The sequence below is a fragment of the Oryctolagus cuniculus genome, chromosome 1 (genome assembly GCF_964237555.1).
Source record: "Oryctolagus cuniculus chromosome 1, mOryCun1.1, whole genome shotgun sequence".
Classification (NCBI taxonomy): domain Eukaryota; kingdom Metazoa; phylum Chordata; class Mammalia; order Lagomorpha; family Leporidae; genus Oryctolagus; species Oryctolagus cuniculus.
In genome coordinates, this window is record NC_091432.1 from 225612841 (window position 1) to 225626910 (window position 14070).

The following is a 14070-nucleotide window of genomic DNA, read 5'->3' on the forward strand; positions in this document are numbered from 1 at the left end:
GCCTGACCTGCTCCTGTGCCCGCCCCAGCCCCGTCTCCCACCAGCCCCACACCTGTCCCTTGTGCTCCAAGCTCCTGGAACTCTGGGGAGGGCAGAGAATACCTCACGAACCCTCCCAACTCCAGGCAGTCGCACAGGCTGCCCCCTCCTTCTTCCCCCCAGCCAACTCCTACTCATCCGTTAGGTCCTGGCTTGGGTGCCCATCCCTCCTGATTGCCTCTCCCATCCAGGCGCGGCCCCTCTTCTCTGGGCCCCTGCAGGGCTTGGCCCACACCTATTGACCTAGGAGCTGCCAGAGGCCTCTAAACCCTGTGCCCCGCTCCCTGCTGCAGACCCAGCACTGGGCGCAGAGTCTGGTGTGGACTGGATGCTCAAAAAACATTGAGTGACTAACTGAATGGATGCATGAGTCAGTGCACCCCCACTCTGCAGGAAATGCCTGTAGAACAGATTTGAGTGGGAGGTTCCGGCAAGGCCTGGGAGAAGCCCCTGGGGTTCGGGCTCTGGGTGGTGAACCAGGGCGGTCGCCCCCATCCCCTCCTGCGGGAGAGTCACCCCCGCCCTCCCACAGAACCCCCCCCCCGGGGGAGGGGGCAGAGAGGGGCTCCTGAGCCAGCTTCCAGATGCTGAGCCCGGCTCAGCCTTACCTCCCAGCTCTCGCATCTGCACAGTCCAGCCAGATCCCCGCAGCCAGCAGCACGGGCAGCCAGGGCCGGCGTCCCCAGCGTCTTCCTATTTTAGACATCTCGCCGCCTCGGTCCCTTCTAATGTTTCCAGGCTGGCTGCGGGGGGAGGAGGGCGAGGGGACTGCTACTTTAAATGTACCGTGTGAAGGCGAGGGCTGGAAAGGGGCCTGTGTGCAGCAATCCCCAGTCATCTAGTTGGAAAAGCCGCCAGATGGAATACAGAAGGAGAAACCCAGCCGCTCATGGAGACAGTCTCGGTTCATAAATCAGGTGGGGCCGGGGGCTGGGGGCCCACACGCCATGGAGCCCGACTCCCTCCCGGACCGGGACGACTCTCGCGGTAAGCCGGAGCCAGCCCGCGCGAAGTAGCCGACTTGGGGATCGGAGCCTCGGCTCAGGCTCCTGGAGACTTTTCTCTGCTCCAGGAATCTGAGTCGGGGAGGAGGAGGCGGGTGGTGGGGGGCACTGTCTGGTCTCGGGACCACCTCCCCCTGTACCGTTGCACAGCACGGGGCTGAGGGGTTGCCTGATGGGGCCTGGGACAGCCAGCCCCCTGGGACTCTGGGCACTGGAGCATGGAGGGAAGAGAGTTTTGGGGCTGCTTCTGTTTGGATCTCGGCTGGGAAGGAGAAGAAGGAAGTTTGCAGCCCCCTGCTTGTCTGCGTCGTGGTCGCTCCTCGCTTGCTGTCCCCCCCCCCCCCCCCGCCTGCCCAGTGCTGCGGGAATTCAACGCGTGAGATCCTGCAGATAAATATAGACAGAGCAGCGACAGGAACGCACTCTGTACTGAAAGGCCAGGACCCGAGCCCAAAGCACTCGCCTGTGTGATGGGGCCCTGGAGACGGCCGCCAGGGAGCTGGCCCAGCTGCAGCCTCCCAGGCCCCCCAGGGTGGGGGAAGTTGCTCGGGACAGAGCCCAGGCAGTCTGGGGCAGGGGCCGGGAAAGGCGAGGGCTCCCCTGTGGTGGTGTCTGCAGGCTTGCAGGTTGCCAAGTGCCCCCAGCTGCTCCGCTGCCAGGATCCCGGCTTGTGGCTCGGACCGTGGCTGCCCCAGGCAACGGGCGGGTGAGCAAGGCAGAGGGCAGGGGTGTGGCTGAGGGACCCAGGGGCACCAGACTTTGGGCTCAATGGGGACAGAGGGTGGTGGTAGACAGGCAGCCTCGCCCCACCTTGGGGCAGTGTTTCAGGGGCTCGGATCCTCCAGGAACCTCGGTTCCCTCTTAGAAAACTGAGTCCTTCTCCCTCTGGATTCCCCCCACCCCAGCCAGGCCTGGCTGCCTGGCTCAGGTTCAAGGCCAAATTTCCTTCCTCCTACAGGAGCTCAGCTCTTCCCAGGGAGAAGAGGGGCCCTTTGCAACCCTCAGGGGAGCTTGGTGAGGCCAGGCCGGCGGCCCTGGCATCTCTGGGCAGTCTGATGGCTGGGTCTATGCACCCCGAGTGACCCCATGTGCCAAGCCCTGTGTATATGTGTGTGTGTGTGTGTGGGGGTGCCGATGTGAGAAGTAGGAACTTCGAGAAAAGGGAGAGGGCGACCTTGGGCTTGGAAGAGCTCCCAGCCTGGAATGAGAGTGATGAGCTCCCAGGGCACCTGGGGCAGCCCATCAGGGCAGTGGGGCAGGCCCGCTGGCCTCTGGAGCTGTCCACCTGGAGCTCGGCTCACAGCGGGGTGCAGCCCTCCTGGGTGCCTGGGTGCTGCCCCAAGCAGGTGCAGATGCCTGGCCTAGGGGCGGGGGGCAGGGAGGACAAACCCACCACCAAGGAAGCTCTAAATCCCTCCCAAGTCTCCATCTCCCTGTCCAGGCCTGATGTCCTCTAGCTGTGCGGCTGGCAGCCTCTGGGTGAGGCAAGGCTGGGGCCCCTGGACACAGGGTGCTCCCTCCCTCACGGCAGGGCCCCAGGGGGCATCGGCCCTTTGTGTTACCTGGCGCAGGAGCCAGCTGGTCAGGGACAGAGGGGGCTTAGGAAAGGAGCAGGCAGGAAGGGGGCGGAGCCAGGCCGTCCCAGGGAGCAGTGGCAGCCCAGCTGGAGGGAGTCCACAGCCAAAGGGGACTGCCCTGTCCTTGTGACAGCCCTAGGCTCGTCTGGGAGAGAGGCACCGTGGAACCCCAAATCCCAGCCGTGGGGTCCAGGAAGGCTTCCTGGAGGGGGGGACTCCTCCACTGATTCAGGAATCCTCTCTGTATTAGCTCAGGCTGTCATAACAAGATAGGCTAGACTGGGTGGCTTAAACAGCAGAAATGAACACAGGGATGACTTTCTCACAGTTCTGGAGGGAGAAGGCCAAGATCAATGCTCTGGCCACTCTGGTTTCTGCTGAGTACTCTTTTCCTGGCTCACAGATGGCTGCCTTCTCACTGTCCTCACATGGCCTTCCCTGGGTGCATGCATGTGGCGAGTGGTAGAGACAGAGACAGACAGCCAGAGGGGGAGGGGAGCCCGGCCCCACCCCTACAACCTCTCTGGACCGGGCCACTCCAAACGCAGCCACCTGGGGGCAGGGTGGGGAGGGCTTCCTGGGTTCTCCCCAGGTCACTCAGTCTCTTGCTGCCCCTTTCCCCTGGTTAACCCCCTCCCTGCTGCCCACCCCCAAGTCTTCTCGTCCGCTTCCTCCTTCCTCCCGCCCCTCCTCGCTCTGGTCTGACCTTCTTCGCACTCCTGGAACTGGTCCCACCTCAGGGCCTTTCGCACAAGCCGGGAATGCTCTTCTTCCCACTCCCCAGAGAGCTAAGGCCTCCTCCTCTCTAGCACCAAGGGGAAAGGGTGCACCTCTGGGAAGCCGAGGCTGTGTTTCCCCAGTCCGTCCAGTTAGCGCCGCCTGTCTTCACCTTTGTCTTTATGGGACCTGTGCTGGTCCGCACTTGGCATTACTGTGTGCTTGGGGTTGAACCTCCGGATCTCCCACCAGTCTCCCAGCTCTTTGAACCCCCAGAGGTCCTCTCTCTCTCCCTCTCTCCTTACATTTTTATTAGAGAGAGAGAGAGAGAGAGAGAGAACAGAGAGCTCCTACCTAATGGTTTATGCCCCAAATGCCTGCAATGGTCAGAGCTGGGCCGAAGCTGGAAGCCAGGAAACAATCCAGGTCTCCCACGGGGGTGGCAGGAACCTGAGCAGCTGAGCCATCACCTGTTGCCTCCCAGGAAGCTGTAGTCGGGAGCTGGGCTCAAACCCAAGTACTCCAGTGAGGGACGCCAGCCCCAACACCCGCCCCCAGACACTCACTGAATGAGAGAGAGAACAAGTGTGGTCGGTCCAGGCGAAGAAGTGAGGAAAGGCACTTCAAGTGGGCGAGCAGCAGGCGGAAGCCACGGCAGAAGACGAGCGCACGGTGTCCAGCCACTCCCCCCACTCCTCAGATACCACCTCCTACACACACACACACACACACACACACACATGTGCGCGCTGCTGCTTCTTCAACCACAGCACCTGTAATGGCCTGACCATTGGGCCAACTCGCATGTGAAACTGCGAGACGCTTGGGGGCAGGGTCTCATACAGTGCTTAGTCTGAGAAGGTACTCAGTGAACATTCTGTGGATGGGCGGACGGGCGGATGGGTGAGTGGATGAGTGGATGGGTAGGTGGATGGGTGGATAGATTGATGGGTCAATGGGTGGATGGATGGGTGGATGGGTGGATGGGTGGGTGGATGGATGGATGGACAAGTGGGTGGATAGATGGATGGATGGGTGGGTGGGTAGATGGATGGATGGATGGATGGATGGGTGGGTGGGTGGATAGATGGATGGATGGGTGGGTGGGTGGATGGATGGATGGATGGATGGATGGATGGATATGTGAGCGGGTGGGTGGGTGGATAGATGGATGGATGGATGGGTGGGTAGATGGATGGATGGATGGGTGGGTGGGTGGACGGATCAGTGGATGGCTGAGGGAATGGCACCCGCTGGAACTTGCCCTTGACTTCCTCTGAATCCTCAGGCATCTCTCGGGCTTGCTTCCCCTGCTGTCAGCTGAGGGCGCCGGACTCCAAGCCCCAGATGTTCTAGTTCTGCTCATCTCACATTCCAAATCCCACTCGGTCATCCCTGGGTTCATCAGCACTTGCCATCCACCTGTGGTCTGAGCCGCATCCCAGCTCCCTGTGTCACCGGGTGGCCTGGCCCAGGACTCTGCCCCTTGCTCAGCCTCAGCTCAGCCCTGCCCTACCTGCTTCCCGGCTTGTCTGGGAACTCCTGGGACATGCGCCTGCCTGGCTGGACGTCTCCTGGGGAGGCTGGGATTGACACGGCGGGAGTTGGGCTGGGACAGGTGGACAGACAGCTGGGATAAATGCTCAGGAAGGGGCCGGTTTCTTTGGCAATCCAGGGGGCGGATCAGGCAGCAGACAAGTTCAGAACCGTCCTTTGCTTCCTGATGATAAACAGCAAGGGTATCTGGCCCAGGGTTGCTGGGCCAGCCCAGCGGGGAGGCAGATGAACGAGACTCTGTACACTTTCCAGCACCGCGCACGCAATAACCAGGGCCGGTAATCAAACACCTACTCCACACCAGGCTCCGTGAAAGGTCCTGTAGGTGCAGTGACCGCACCCTCATGAGGAGCCTGGTGGCCCCATTTTCCAGATAAGGAAACTGAGGCTTCGGGCGCCCCAGCTGGGAAGCCTACGATCTTGATGCTGCTGCACACCCTGAGAGCCAGCACCGCCCCAAAGCGGTCAGGGGACAAGCAGGCTGGACGGGGGCCCTGTGGGCTCAGCCGGGGACAGCCGTGGGAGGTGATGGCAGGCAAAGTGGGGGCTCTCAGGCTGGAAGCCACTGGGGCCTGAGGTCACCACTCCTGGTCGCTTCCCGCTGGAGCTGCCACCAAGGGGAGTGCCTCGGCTGGCACCCAGTAGAGGCTGATGGTAAAGGGGACAGCGCTATGCCCAGCCCCGCCCCCTGTTTGCATCTCCCAGCCCCTTTCCTCTGCCCCTTGAGGCTTGGTCATTCTCACGCCAATGGCTGGGAGACGGAAGCCCTGGCCGCTTGCCCCCAAGCCACACAGCCAGGGCGGAGCCCTGCCCGCAATCACGCAGGTTTGTCCCACTGAGGAGCCCCGCAGGCCTCCTTCTGGCTCTGCCACGCGGCTGAGAACCCAATAGGGACCTCCACAGAGGCCTGGGCTCCCATCAGTCTCCCCGCCTGGGACGAGCCCCGCCTCGCAGGAGTCTGAGGACGCAGAGAAGCCGCTCCCCCGCCCCCCTGCAGCCAAGCAGAGTCCGGTCCACTGAGCACTTGCTGTGTTCTCCACCGACTTTTCAAAGGGGAAGGAACAAGCCCATTGCTCAGATGACACCATCAAGGCTGAGAAGGGCCCCAGGCCACGCAACTAGTGGAGGATGCTTGTGATTCAAACCCAGGACTCCACAGCTCTGGTGCTGGGCTGCCCCTCAATTCCTGGCCCCTCCCCACCCGGACTGCTCGGACCACCGGGCCGCCATGCCCGGGCCTCGGGGCGAGTGCCGGAGCGCCCCCTTCTGCCCTGGGAAGAGCAGACCATATAGAAGGACCAGCAGACCGGTTGCCGCGGGTGATTTCTGCACCCGGGCCTGAGCAGCTGCATTCGGGAACGAGGCTCGGCTGAGAAGCCAGGGCCAGCAGGAGCCCCTGTGCCTGGCCCGGGCGCGGGCACAGCCAGGACAAGGTTCAGGATAGAGGAGCGGCAGGTGCAGGAGCGCCTGCGTGCTGAGGACGCAAGCACACCTCCCGCGCCCGGCAGGCGGGGGCCTGGGCGGGACTCTCTGAGCCGGCGCCGCCCCCTCGGAAGGGCGGGGCCTGCCTCAGGGGGCGGGGGACTCTTTCCGCTGTCTGGGCTGCGAGGTCGTGTGGCCTTGTGCCGTTGTCACGTCCAGCGGTACCGGCGTCCGTGTCCCAGGCTTTCATCCCGCCTCGTGTTCCAGACCCATTTTGTACGTGGAGAAGCCGAGGTGCCCGCCCCAGGGCCCGTTCTGCGAGTGATGGACAAGATCCGGTTCGCCCCAGGCTGCTGGGCCCTTGCTCCTGCCCCCAGGTTCCAGGAAGGCAGGCGGGCCCTTCTCAGATTCCTCCCCCTGGCCGGCCTCCTGGACTGGCCGCCGGCTGCCCCGGTCCAGCGCGCCCTCCCGAGGGCCCTGCCGGTTGCTGGGGCGGGGTGAGTGTGCCAGGCTGAGCCCTGCAGGTGCTCCCAGCCCTCCCAGAAGCTACGCCGGTGCCCTCCCAGCTGGGGTTCCTCCCAAGAGGTCCCCTCTGGAAGTCCAGGGAGGCCTGAGCGAAAGGAAATGGCCCAAGGGGGAGGGTCCCATCCATCCAGTGATGGGAAGGTGGGGTCAGAGGAAGAGGAGCCAGACCCACCGAGGGGCCCGGTCCCACAGAGGATACCTGGACCGCCATCTCTGCCTGTCCCGCTACCTCGTCCTCAGGGAGTGACCACAGGGCCACTAACCGGTAGAGCCCCCCATTGCATGAGGATAACACCCAAACTCATTAAGAGAGCCTTGAGCAGTCCCTGGGCTGGCCTCCTCGTGACCCCTCTCTTCCCTTCTCCCCACTCCCACCATCTCGAGTTCATTTCCATCCTCTCTCTCTCGTTATCTTTGTACTTGCTGGAATACACCCCCAACCCAGCCAGTCCCACTCATCTTGAGGTCACAGCTCAGACACCTCCTCCAGGAAGCCTTCCCTGACTACTTTGGGCTTTGCTGCATGCTGATGAGTAAAGGCCATTTACTTCCTCCACCTCTGGGCCATCACTGATCCATGAGGCTGCCGAGAACATGGAGGCCGAGGGGCTCTGGGGAGAGGAGGGGGCCAGGGTGACCCGATCTCTGGCCTGTGTGGCAGGGGACATGGATGTCCATGCTGAGAGGGACCCAGGTGGCAGCGCAGATGCCGGGTGGGAGGGGGAACGGTGTCTGGGCTCGCAGTGTCGGAAAGACCTGGACAAGACTGACGGTCCTTCCAGGCGTGACTCCGAGAGCCGTCCTGATGCCAGGGTGGGGGCCAGAGCCTCTGTGGCCTTCCCTCCCGGGCTTGCAGAAGTCTCCAATCAGCTGCCCAGCCGGTGCTCTGCTACCTCCCCCAGGAAGCCAGCCCTGAACAACCCAGCAGAGGCCACTCTGTTCTCGGACCCTGCTGGCCGTGGCTCGTCTCTAGCCCAAGAGACCTCGCGGGCCAAGCCTTAGAACTCTGTGGGGTGGGAGGCAGTCCCTGCAATGTTCCAGCACAGGACAGACAGAGAAACAGCCCTGGGGACAGGAGCTCCCCCTCCCGGTGCAGAGCCAGGGTCCCCGTGGGCTCAGCCCGTGGGATTCTGGGGCGAACAAGACCCCCGCTAAGGAGGTTCAGATCAGCCCCCGGGGTTGGTGGGGGGCGGGTGGACTCCCATCCAATCCAGAGCCGATGTCCAGGAGGCTGGGTCACGACAATCCCAGGCCCGGGCGCCGCAGCCGGTGACCTACATTCTCCTGCACGGGCGGACGCGCGTGCTGAGCTGAGTGGCCCCATGGGAGGGGCCAGCGTGCCCCTGCGCGGGTCTCTGCCTGAGCATTGGAGGGTGGGGTCCCACCCCCTGTGCCCCTGCCCTGACCCCCAGGAGTGGCCTCACGCTGCTCTTTGCTGATGGCAGGCACTGGGCACTGACCATGGGGAAGGAAGTGGCAGCAATTAGCGCAAATGGGGGCGGGCAGGGAGCTCCAACCACCGCAGGAGGCTGGACCAGAGCCCTCTAGGCCCCTCCCCCTGTCCATCAGCCTCCCTCGCTGGCCCTTTCTTCCACCCTCAGGAAGCCTCAGTCTCTCCTGCACCTTCCTCGTGGCCTCGCCTCCTCCCTTCTCAGCCCCTGTTCCTCCAAGCCACCGGAGGAGGTTCCAGTGGAGAGCCAGAGAGGCGGGGCTGCGTCAGGGACCCTGAGTGAGCCGGCCTCCAGCCTCTGTGCCAGCCAGGATCCTGACCCTGGGAGGTCCATGGATGGCTAGCTCGGAGTCTCAGTTTTCCCATCCGGGAGATGGGTTGATCAACTGGAACTCACCCAGTTGTCACTGAGAGGCTCCTTAGAGAAAACCCAGCAGAGAGAGAGCCCCCGTCTGTCTGCACCGCGCTGTGTCACTGTCACTGTTCATGGCTGTCACACCCCACCCCACCCCTGCCCCCGGGCGAAGCCACCCGGCCCAAGTCAGACTACGGCTCCCTCCCGACAGCCCAGCCGCACCTGGTGTCCTTGTCCGTCCATCTGTCCGTGTGTCGGTCCCTGTGGCTCACACCCTGGAGTCTCCACCCAGTGGCCGTGGCACTTTTCACTGAGTGCTGAATGAATGAATGAATGGATGGATGCCAGTGGAAGCAGCTTGTCAGCTCTCAAGGGCTTCTCAGATCAACTGACACTGGGGATTGTTTCATTCACTTGAAAGGCAGAGTTAGGGTGTCAGACACACACACACACACACACACACACAGAGAGAGAGAGAGAGAGAATCTTCCCTCTGCTGGTTGATTCTCCAAATGCCCACAACAGCCAGATCTGGGCCAGGCAGAAGCCGGAAGCCAGGAACACTGTTCCCACCTCCTACGCAAGTGTCAGGGGCTCAAGAACTTGACCCATCGTCCGCTGCCTCCCAGGCGCATTAGCAATGAGCTGGATCAGAAGCTGCAGCAGGCACTCCGAGAAGGGGTGTGCAGCTTAAACCGCTACGCCCCACACCTGCCCCAGCACACAGCGGGTATTACAGAGCACTGGACGCCCAAGCCTCTGCCAGGCTCAGTCCACTCCAGCCCTGGCACTGGCCCGGTGTGCAGTTGGGGACTGGAGCTGCCCAGGCTGTCCAGAGAGTTCTAAAATCCAGTGAAGCTGGCTGAGGAGGGGGGCATCTGGATCCCCTCTGCCCCTCCCCTGTTCCCCACCCCAGCAGGGATGGGAGAAGGCAGGCAGGAGCCCGGGTCTCATTCTCTGCCCAGGTTCTCTCCAGACTCCTCCTTGCCAGGCACAGGAGGCCTGGGGAAGCCCCAGGCTGGCACCAGCCCTGAGCAGGAGGTTGCCAGAGAGGGAAGGAAGGGGAGGGCGATGCCAACTTAGAGACAACCAGAGCTTGGCCTGGGGGAGGGAGAGAGGGGAACCCTGAGTGACTCAGTGAGGCCGGAGGAACCTGGGGCAGAGGCCTTGAATGCCAGGCTCAGAACTTGGCTTCAGCTTGGGACCTGGGGGGCTATAGGAGAGCTGCGGCTGCACCAAGACTCCCCAGAATTCCTTCGACCCACAAACCATGCCTTCCTCCAACCCAGGACCCCTCCTGGGAGCCAGCTCAGGCAGGTACCCACCTGTGGGAGGCCCAGTCCCAGGAGGAGGAAGCTGGGAAGAGGGAAGGCAGGGGCCGGAGGCAGTGGCCTTTAGCCCGGCCTGGTTTCCTGAACTGTGGCCTCAGAGGGCTCCGTCCCGTCCCTCCGTGTCCTGCACAGCCCGTGCAGGCTCAGTTTCTGGGGCAGACGTCAGGGCGCAGCCCTGGCCACCCCCTCTTGCACCAGGAGCGCCGGCCACACTGTGGGGCGAGAAGAGAAGGAGAGGACACGGGCTCCCTGGATCCCCCTGCAGAACTGGCCCCACCGTACCTGGGAGCAAACAGGGGCACACAGAGGTCTAGCAGTGTCCACACTGCTAGAGTGAGTGGCATAGTCAGGGTTCTAACCTGGATGCTGCCAGCTCCAAGGCCTAGTGTGCCCCGTGTGCATGGCTGCTGGGTCTGTTCCTGCTCCTGGGAGAGGCAGGAGGGGCTGAGACCGTGCCCCAGGGAGCCTGGGGCTCCACAGGAATCAGCTGCTCCTTACACAAGAGGGTAAACTGAGACCCAGCCAAGGCAAAGCTGATCAAGCTGGGAAATCCGTGGGGGCTTCTGGGAGGAGGCAGCAGGAGAGGGGCCTGTCAGGTAGCAGAGAAATGAGATGAGCTAAGTTCAGCACAGTGGTGGGAGTAGGTCTCTGGAGGTTGTCAAGCGGAGAGGCTGGAGGAGGACGCGGGTGCGGACTTGGTCTCCACCCCGTGGTCACTTAGGACCGGACAGCTCCGCATCGTAAGATGTTCAGCAGCGTTCCGGCTACTACCCACTAGGTCCCTGCTGTGCCAAGCAAACTTGTTTCCTGACACCGGCTTCCCATATCCCGGTTAGAGTCCTGGCTGCTCCACTTCCTACCCAGCTCCCTGCTGATGCGCCTGGGAAGACAGTGGAGATGCCCTGAGTACTTGGGCCTGTGCCGCCCACGTGGGAGACCCAGATGGAGTTAGTTCCAGGCTACTGGCTTTGACCTGGTCCAGCCCTAGCCATTCAACCATTTGGGAAGTGAACCGGCAGATAGAATATCTCTGTCTCTCTCTCTCCCTTTCTCTGTCACTCTGCCTTTCAAGTCAATGAAATAGATCTTTGGAAACAAAAAGAAAAGCCTGCAGTCCTTTTTTTAAAAAAAGATTTATTTATTTATTCGAAAGGCAGAGTTATAAAGAGGCAGAGAGAGAGAGAGAGAGATCTTCCATCTGCTGGTTCACTCCCCAAATGGCTGCAGTGACTGGAGCTGCGCTGATCCAAAGCCAGGAGCCAGGAGCTTCTCCCAGGTCTCCCACGTGGGTGCAAGGGGCCAAGGACTTGAGCCATCTTCCATTGCTTTCCCAGGCCACAGCAGAGAGCTGGATGGGAAGTGGAGCAGCCAGGGCTCGAACCCGCACCCATATAGGATGCCAGCACTGCAGGTGGTCACTTTACCAGCTATGCCACAGTGCCGGCCTTAAGCCCACAGTCTGAATAGGCAGGAGCTGTGGATGGGATTTGAGTAGGGGAGGGACAGGGCACAAAGCCATAGCCAGAAATCTCCTGGGCTCCAGCCCCTGTCCCCAGCCCCTCAGTGCCAACTCCTCATCGTTCAGCTGACCCGGGGCTCATTAAGCACGAGGAAAACTCTGCCAGCAGTGGGTGCAGGGCTGCAGGCCAGGCCGGTGGAGGAACAAAAGTGCTTGTGTTTGGGGATAGGACCTCCCCTCCCCAGCCGCAGCGTGGGGCAGGGGTAGAGGCTGTGGGACAGCCATCAGGGCCAGAGGGCCCGGGCTTGTCAGGATTCAGACGGCAGGGGCTGCCAGGGGCCGGGGAGCCAACCTGCCGCCTAAACTTGTCTTCACAAACAAATCAGAGTCACCCAGCCCGTGGGGATAGAGCTGGTGTCCTTCCTGATCCATGGCCCGGGGTGACTTCCAGGTCCCAGGAGACACACAGCTGGCAGCCCAAAGCCCCCTGCCCACCTGCCTGTGCTGAGCTTACGAGGGGCCTGGGGCTGCTGGCATGTGACAGGGTCAGTGGGGGCTTTCTTTCTTTTTCTAGATTGATTTATGTATTTGAAAGGCAGAGTTACAGAGGGAGAAAGAGAGATGCAGAAAGAGAGAGAGAGAAATTGATCTTCTATCTTCTATCTCCCTAAGTGGCTGCAGCGGCCAGGCCAAAGCCAGGAGACGGAAAACTCCATCCAGGTCTCCCATGTGGCTGGCAGAGGCCCTAGCACTTGGGCCATCTTCTGCTGCTTCCCAGGCGCATTGGCAGGGAGCTGGATCAGAAGTGGAGCGGCAGGGACCTGCACCAGTGCTCATATGGGACAGCTGCAGCGCAGGTGCACCGCAGCCGCAGCCCCAGCCATGTGCAGCCTAGCAAGCTTCAAAACATGGGCCTGGTCTCCCTCCTCCACTGGCTCCCCCGGCCGCAGGGCCAAGTTCCTGGCTCTTGCACAGTCCCTCTAGGGCCCTTGGCAGTCCGCTAGCTGTGTCCTGGCCAGCTGACTTCTCCCTGCCTGCAGTGCCCCGTCACACATCTGCCAGGCCCAGCTGTGGCCCCTCCTAAGCCTCGGAGGGTCCTGCCCCTCTTCTGAACCTGGAACAACTGCCTCTTCCCACTCCCCCCAAACTGGACCAACTCTTACATGCTGGTGCCCTTTTGGTCACCGCTGCCTCCAGGAAGCCCCCCCAGTCCCGCGACTGTGTGTTGGTGGCACCAGTTGCTTGACTTGAGACCCACATGCCCAGGGCTCTGAAGTGGCACCCGAGTTTGTCGTGCTCCCTTGCAGCCTTAGGCCTGCAACAGAAAGCAAGGATGGACGCAGGGATGGGTTAACCAACCTGTTTGCAGAAAAGGGAGAAGGTCAGAGAGAAGACAAATGAGCCCGGGGCGGGGTGGGGGGTGGTTGGGGGCGGAGCCCATCCTGCTGGCTACCCAGCGTGCATGCGTCAGCCCACAGCCCTGCCGAGCTCTTCGGTGGCGACTGAGACTCCTGCACAGCTCATCTCCCCCAAGGCACAGAGGTCTTGGGCACAGCCTGGCCTTGGTGACAGACCCCTCTAGGACTTGGCCCCTGATGAGCGCAACCAGGCAGGACAGGTGACGGGGCAGGGCGGGGACGGGGTGGGGTGGGGCTTGGGCATTTAGCTGCCCATACAGCACAGCAGGTTCCCCGCAGCCTGGTGCTAAGAACCCCAAGAGCCATGAGACTGTGTCCCAGGAGATGCTCAAAGTTGCCACGGAGGAGAGCCCCCTTTGCCCCCTCCAAGGAGAGCAGCTGGCTCCCTGCTGATGGGAACAAGGCTGCTACCTGAAGTTCTGCATCTGCAAAAAGAAAGCTCCATCAGGTTCCAGAGCTCCAGGGGCTGGTGCGGGCCTCTCGGCTTTCTGCAGAGACGGGAGGGCAAGATCCAGAGAAAACCAGCCTGGCCCCTGGTGTGCAGGGAGGAGCAGGGGACGTCCACCTCCCTCGCGGCTCTTCCTGTTGAGCCAGGCAGGCCTCTGTTGAAAGCCTAAACAGATGAGCCAGTGCAGAGGAATGGGAAAGTGGAGTTGTCTGATAACAGAGAATGACAAAGGCAGCTGCTGAGGCCTGGGGGGTGGGGAGGGGGCTCAGTCCCCAAGGGATCCAGGCCACTGGTCACGGGGCACTCAGTTAATTACCTTCCACCCAGCCTGCAGCCAAGGCTGTTGACAAACATTTTAGAGGTTTCCCAGTTCCGGCCACAGCAGCCCCAGGGGCAGCATCCGAATCTCAGGGTCAAGTCCCACCTCCTCCGTCTACTTGTTTCTTCCTCCATAAAATGGGGCTAAAACCGCCCCCCTCCCAGAGCTGCAGTGAAATCCTAGCAGAGGGAAAGGGAGATTCCTGGCGTGAGAAGCTGGGGGAAGGTCACAGTCCAGGGGTCAAATGCCAGCTGTGTCCCTTATCAGGTAGTGACACAGAGTTTTAACTTCCCCGCCTCCGTTTTCTCATCTGCAGCATGGGGGTGAGAGCTGCCCCTGCCGCGCCCGCGGGATATGGCGCGTGGATATGTGTTGGGGCGAGGTGGAACAGACCTGCCACAGGGCTTGTAGCACTGTTGGCATACAGTGACCAGCAGAGACCAGATCTT

General features: G+C 61.9%; 1 protein-coding gene across 5 annotated transcripts in view; it reads left to right on the forward strand.

Moving 5' to 3' along the window:
• Positions 1 to 778: 778 nt before the first annotated feature.
• The window catches only part of DAB2IP (DAB2 interacting protein), a 170695-nt gene continuing 157403 nt past the window's right edge, over positions 779 to 14070 (forward strand). For 2 of the 5 annotated variants that reach the window (XM_051855568.2, XM_070056311.1), the window contains exon 1: positions 779 to 1026. In XM_051855568.2, coding sequence (XP_051711528.1) covers positions 987 to 1026 — 40 coding nt within the window. In that variant the 5' untranslated portion in view covers positions 779 to 986. The remainder of the gene's footprint in view (positions 1027 to 14070) is intronic. The other 3 variants (XM_070056281.1, XM_070056302.1, XM_051855604.2) reach the window with 2 other exon arrangements.